Here is a 7,000-nt window from a genome sequence, read left to right on the forward strand (position 1 = left end):
CCCTATCTTGACTAATTCGAAAGTTATTCGAGAAAAAAACTCTCTCCATATCTAGCGCCGCCATTTTGACTTTTTCGACCCCTGTGACGTCATCTTTGACCTGACCTGAAAATGACCTTTGTAAAAGTGTAGATCTTGGCCGTGCGTATCCGATGCCGTTTACCGCTTGTCGCTATCTTGCTTCGTTCTCGAGATCTCAGGGGGGGCGGTCATCCGCCCCCCGTCGGTGCGAAGTTGGCGCAGACCCCCGTCGGTGCGCGGGTTAACCCGCGCCCCACTGGGGTCTGTGTATAACACGCCCTACTGGGGGGGGGGGGGCTATTCATAGCCCCCCCCCTCCTAACTCCGAAACTACTGGGCCGATCGTCAAAATTCAAACGGCGTCTGATAGCCCCGGAAAAACTGTCGAGCGAAACCTAATTTCATTGACCTCGAGGTCACCGATGACGTCACAGGTCAGGTCAAAGTAAAAATTATTAGCATTTTGGCTTTTTCACATTTTGGGCTCTGGCCGCCGTCTTACAAGTCAGATCATGCTCATTTTTGGTTTCCACACTCGTGAACAGATGCTCTAGATACCTTGAGGGTACCAAACTTGTACTTTGATTTTCAGGTCAGGGTCAGGTCATCACAGGTCACGGAAATATTATATCATGCGTCGGTCACGTGACACATGTTTTATGGTCCATTCAGGCCATAGATTTCGAATTTGATGTCGTCTGTGTCATTTGAGGTCATTTTGAGTCGAAGTTAGCTTAGGTCAGGGCACTTTCAGGTCAAAAAAGGTCAAATTTTGAAGTTAAAATTTCTCAACAAAAAAGGTGTCTATTGGATGCAGTTTGAGCTCAGGAACACGATGGTGCCATTTATATTGGTTTACGATGTCAAATACGTACTGAAAAATTGATTTGAAAAATTAATAATTGTGAATTTTTTGCAATAATGCGTATAACTTGGCCATTTTTGAAGATATTTAGCTAAAACTTGCTAGAGTTAGTCATAATCATGCGTTCTGTCACATATATTCCGGTTTTTTTTTTCGAAAAGTTAAAAACTTTTTGAAAAAAATATAAAATATAAATTTTGAATATTATTATATAAAATTTTCTAAATTTTCTAAATTTTGAAAATCCGAGATAGCAGTTTGATAGCGCAATCAATTCTGAGTCCTTTCATGCAAAAAAATTGGATCTAGCTTAAAAACTGAGCTCTTGGGAGCGATTGCCGTGGTTCAATGTTTTGCGTCGAATTCGGACGAACATGACGTCACTCTGACGTCATTTCCGGCCGACCTATGGTAGCTACGAAGTTCAAATTTTGACACAAGGTGTCAAATTAATGCAGCTAAAGGTACTGAAAGTTTGGCGTCGATCCGTCAAGCGGTTTGGAAGTTATTGCGGAAAAAAACGGGAGGGGGGCTATAAATAGCCCCCCAGTGGGGCGCGGGTTAATCAATTTTACACCTACCCTGAAATTTTCATGACCCTGACCCTAATGACCTTTGACCTGTGACCTACTTTTCGAGACCATGTTTGGCCGAAATCGCGATTCGGCGTATGTCGGCTCGCATTAGCCGCGCGTTTGCAAGCTTTTCGTGGTTTCAAACGTTCAAACATGTGATTTGATGTTGCTCCATGCATTAGGGTGGGTTTCAAGGTCACCTGAAGGTCAGGTCAGGTCATTGACCTTTAATGACCTCGGTTCACTTTTTCGAGTTTTACATTTTTCTAGGCCAGTTTTTGGAAGCTGTCAGAGGCGGTTGCCACACTACGAATACCCTTACTGGTCGACCTGACCTGAACTGACCCGACCTGGCCTAAATGCATGAAGACATCATCTGTGATCAAAACTAACATGATATTCGTGATCAGCACCCTGAAAAACCCCATAGAAGCCACGCTTTACGACTTTCTAACAGGTCCCGATTTTCCCGACTTTTGGGTCATTGACCTGACCTGGAAGGTCAACCGACCTTAAAATTGGGTATCATCGGCTTCCTCTCGTCACGGGCAACACGCTCGTTTTTTTTCCGCGAGGCTCTAGCTCGATCAGGGGCGAAACGGCAAGGGGGGTCCAACGGACCCCCCCCCCCCCCTTATACGTTCGCGGCTGGAAAAACACCAATACGGGCGAGGGTTAAGGTGGGATGGTCACTTTATGGACTTTTTCAACCAGTAAAACGCCTTTTGGGCGAAGAACGAGCGAACGAGATAGTGAGCCGCCCTGCACGTGCGGAAGGGTGAGAGGGTACTTCCAACGGGCCTGTGCAAAGCACCCTTCTAACCGGTCGCTAGCGGTGTGCCAAATTTGAACGCATTTGGCCCAGCCGTTCCTGAGATCTGGAAGCGGCAATCTGCACGTGCGCACGTGCAAACGGGGTCCAAACTGACCTTTGCACGGCACCCTTCTAATCGGTCCCCAACCGTGTACCAAATTTGAGCGCAATCGGCCCAGCCGTTCTCGAGATCTGGAAGCGCCCCCTGCACGTGCGCACGTGCAGTACCGCCCTAGCCGCAACACATGGGAATGCATTGCCTGGTGGGTGCCTACCTGTATGCCAAGTTTCAGCGAAATGGCCCCAGTAATTACCGAGTTATTGAAATGGGAGCAAATTTAGCACCTCTTCTTTTTGCATTTTGCACGTGCAGTAGGGGTCACTCACATAGATCAAGAGTATCCGACCTTGGTAGAAGGGATGCAGCTACCCTACAAAAACTACCGCAAGACAATCGCTCAAGCGGCTGCTGAGATATGAGCCTCTCAAAATCACTACCTTTGCAAAACAGCTTGAACACCCTTGACTATTCACGTGGCACGTGCCACGACGGTCACTGAGATGTATCAGAAGTAGTCAATTACGGGGTAGAAGGGATGAGGCTACCCGACAAAAAAGACCGCAGGTCAATCGGTCCAGCGGTTGCTGAGATATAAGCCGCTCAAAAGCGTTACAGGCCGGGCCGGGCCCGGCCGGGCCGCTCATACTGAGATTTTCCCGTTATATTGAAAAGACTTCGCTGCGCTCGCTCGCTCGTAATCAAGGGTATCATCAAGGTAAACAGGGTACAAAATCAAGACCCTTTCGACAGTGGTAACTGGTAGCTATGAGATGCCTGACGCCTTGGGTTACCGAGACGTACCATATGTATGTTTCTCATTGTACAAATGAAAATTAGCATTGAACGATGCATATAAACAAATATTGCGGGAGATTTGCTCTGCTGCAAGTGCTTCATAAGTCCTGTTTCTGCTTTTGGATCAAATATTATTAATCAGTAATGAATAACGGTGTTAAATTTATTTATGACAGGCAATACTTCTACCCGTCCACGGGCAAGCTTCCCGTGGAGAAGCTGAAGGCGTCTCCCTCTGACGTCACTGGTGACAGTGTTGAGGTCGTCATCGTCCAGGCTCCGCGCAAGAAACGTGAGTGCCTGCCAGCCCGGCCACCGGTTGGACTCGGCCGCACCGGCATGTGTTTGTTCTCCTCCGTATTGTTCAAAGACTGCAATTTTTTTCAAGTGACTGTTTTTTTTGCATTTCCTTTTCCTTTTTCTTTATTTGTTTCCAGTTCCAGCTTGCACATTGGTTTCACTATTGTTCACTTGCTTTCAAGATTGGTAAATTCACTGGAATATCTTTTTCCATTGAATGAATTCGGTCTATTTAATAACCAAATTTGCAGATTTTTTCATTTGTGTTTGCATTCTTTCTAACATTAATATGTCTGAGAGCAACAATTTAGGAGAGCGAAGGTAAAAAAAAAAACACATTTATTATTATAGCATAACTAGAAGCTTCAGTACAAGACATAAGCAAACTGCCATGTTGAATACACAGTTTTTATATTAGATAAAAAGAGAGACAAATGAGAAGAATAAAGCAGCTGGGGTTCTCGAGTGCTGCATACACGCTGCCTGAAAGTTTCGAAGCTCAGCCAAGGTTTGTTCTTGCAGGGCCGTCAAAGTCTGAAGCCCCGGAGAAACCAGCGCGAGGTAAGAATAGGTGTGCAGCTAATGATAATGATAATGTTGATGATGATCATGACTGATAGTTATGGCATACACCACTATATCATAGCTATGGTCATAACTAAAGTCAACTTTGGTCATGAATAAGACGGTATTTATACAACCTTACGTCATGTTAATAATTAATATACCTATTATAATGATTGTATTTCCCAATAACATGTTTTAACCCGCGACCGCCTGGGGGGGGGGGGTCGGATCCGACCCCTCCCCAGGCTGTCGTGGGTACGGAAATAGCCAAGGCGGTGCCGGGTTAACTCTATGATATTCTTTATTTTTATTGTTGATATTTTGCTTTTCGTTGTGATTGTTATTATTTATTTTGTATGACTATGATACATTTACAGGTTACGAGATAAAGAAAACTCCAAAGGGACTGTTGCAGGTCACAGTTGAAGGAAGTAAGTATGATATTTTCAGCTTAGGTGCATTTAGATTAGAGATGTCAATCGGATACCAACTTTTTGGTATACCGATACCAAACCGATACCAACTCGGTATTTGGTATTTAAATACTAATGAGTTTGGTATTTTGTTGGTATCATGAACCCTCGCTAATGTTTAAAGAGGCTAAGAAATCGGTAAAAAGTTGGTATTTTCCTCATGTTCCCAAGTTGGTTTGGTTTCGGTATTTCTCCACGGTTTTGGTTGGTATTTGGTTTGGTATCGGCATGGATGATATCGACCCCCACCAAACACGATTTGGCAGCACTGTAATGACGCCTGCTGGGCGTGAAGTTTTCCCTTCACCATAGGGTTTACACACAAATTGGTCAAAGTTTGAGCCAGGATATACTAGTCTAAAAATGCAAAAAACGAACAAATTTTGGCATCAATAGATTCAGCATTTCATCGTGTGCCTCAAACCGTCCATCATTCGGCCTCAAAGGAGGTAAAAATTGTTCAAAATCGAAGTTGAAAAGATGCTTTCTGAGCACATAATCTGGTAGCAATCACGTGACCTGCTATAAGCAGCTTATCGATAATTTACAAACATAATTATTAATATCTGCTTTAAACAACATTAATCATACATTTTGAGCTTTCAGTACTTTAAATAAGGTCAAAACATCGCAAAACACAAAAGTTAATACAATAGTCACGTGGGTGTCAGGAAATGTCACAGGTGCGTCAAATTTGTGACTGGGGCTTTACTTTCAAACATCGGATCTACCTGTTTCTTATAGGTATCTTGGATGATATAACACTGGATTGGTGTCTCGTGGAAATTAACATTGGGATCCGCGACATTGGGATCAGGCCTGCCATCTAGCGAGAGAATTATCGTAAGTTAGGAGCAAGCCGAGTGAACGCCATCTCTCAGCATTATGGCACACGTGGGTGTGGTGTGTTAGTTGGCTTGAAATGCATATTCCCACGAGTTGGAGGTAATCTTACTGGACCTGAGACGACAAAAAATGTCTTAAATGCTTGAAAGCCAAAAACGTCAAGCAGCCTTTAGGTAATAACGAAAATAAAATGCGTAAGACGGTGTGTATTGAAACGCCCGGTCCCATCGGCTTGTACGACCTCTTATATGGTCATTTACTCACAATGGTACAGCAGTTTGACAATATGTCACACATATTTGGTAGGCTTATTCCTTCTTCTCCGAATTTCGCCCGATTTTCTTCATCTTAGTTAACCCGCGCCCCGCTGGGGGGGGGGGGGCAGAATCTGCCCCCCCTCCCGTTTTTCGCCAATAACTTCTAAACGCGTTACGCCAGCGACGTCAAACTTTCAGTACCTTATCATACATCAATTTGACACGTTACTACAACGATACTGGCACACAATGACGCTAGAACTTAACAAATGGCATCATTGTGTTCCTGGTGATCAGCCGAATCGAATGATATGCGATATGATGCAATTTGGTTAACTTGAACTTAATTTATAAATTTAAGTTTACTTAAAATTTAAGAAAAACTTTAAGTACACTTCAGCAAGCTAAAAAGTATATCATTCGACGCGCCTTGACGTGCTGAGCTCACTGGTGCTTTTATTTTTGCTCTATCTTAATTAGATCAAAAGTTACAAGCGAAAAAAACTTTTGACCTGTTTTTAGCGAAATTTTTTATATTTATACCCCCCAAAACCCCCCTAAATATTGACCTAGAGCAACCAAATTTGCACAGGGGCGAGAACTCCAGGGGGCCCACCTACCTACCAAATTTGGTGTTTCTAGGTGCCATAGGAGCCAATCGCGAGGGGGGGGGGTCGCATCGACCCCCCCCCCCTGCCAGGCCGTGTTATAAAAAATGCCCTGCCAGGGCGAGGGTTAAAATGACAAAACAATGTACGAAGAAGATCACACATTAAAATTGTTTTTTTTTTAATTTATTTAACCCACAACACAAATCACAAACACATCGGACACAGCTGACGTCAAGTCATCAACTTCTCCACATCCACCACACCCGTCGCGTCGCCACAGGCTGCGCCTCACCCTCTCAACCCCACACACAAAGAACGGCCAATCTCGCACGAGCCAACGCAGCTAAAGATTGTAAAAAAAAACACACACAAAAGGCACAACATCGCCATCGCAGCCGCAGCAGCGGACGGACCAAGCACCGGCAGCAGCAGCAGCAGACGCAGCAGCAGCAGCAGCAGCAGCAGCAGCAGCAGCAGCAGCAGCAGCAGCGCAGCAGCAGCAGCGGCAGCCGGCCAGCAGCAGCAGCAGCAGCAGCGGCAGCAGCAGCAGCAGCAGCAGCGGCGGCAGCAGCAGCAGGGGCATTCCACGTCAAATCAAACACCGAAATCCGTCATCCCCTTCGATTTTCTGAAAATTTGTAGGCAGACTGGGCATGGTTCAAAACTGAGTTACGTATAATATTTTCGAAATTTGATAAAGTATCGCTGAGATATAGGTCATCGAATATAGCCAAAAATGCCACACACCAATTTTTCAAATGTCTATAACTCTGGTTCCTTTTCTGGTATCAAAATGATATTAACAGGGTCTTGTA

The 7,000-nt window shown here is 44.6% G+C and overlaps 1 protein-coding gene across 1 annotated transcript in view; it reads left to right on the plus strand.

The window, feature by feature from the left end:
- The window catches only part of LOC122364643, a gene marked incomplete at its 3' end in the record, with an annotated part of 59,609 nt that extends 55,176 nt beyond the window's left edge, over window positions 1–4,433 (plus strand). The window contains exons 45-47 of the mRNA XM_043335241.1: window positions 3,308–3,423; window positions 3,954–3,992; window positions 4,376–4,433. Coding sequence (XP_043191176.1) covers window positions 3,308–3,423; window positions 3,954–3,992; window positions 4,376–4,433 — 213 coding nt within the window. The remainder of the gene's footprint in view (window positions 1–3,307; window positions 3,424–3,953; window positions 3,993–4,375) is intronic.
- Window positions 4,434–7,000: the final 2,567 nt, after the last annotated feature.

Source organism: Amphibalanus amphitrite, unplaced genomic scaffold (genome assembly GCF_019059575.1).
Source record: "Amphibalanus amphitrite isolate SeventyFive unplaced genomic scaffold, NRLGWU_Aamphi_draft 000688F_arrow, whole genome shotgun sequence".
In the NCBI taxonomy this organism is placed as follows: Eukaryota; Metazoa; Arthropoda; class Thecostraca; order Balanomorpha; family Balanidae; genus Amphibalanus; species Amphibalanus amphitrite.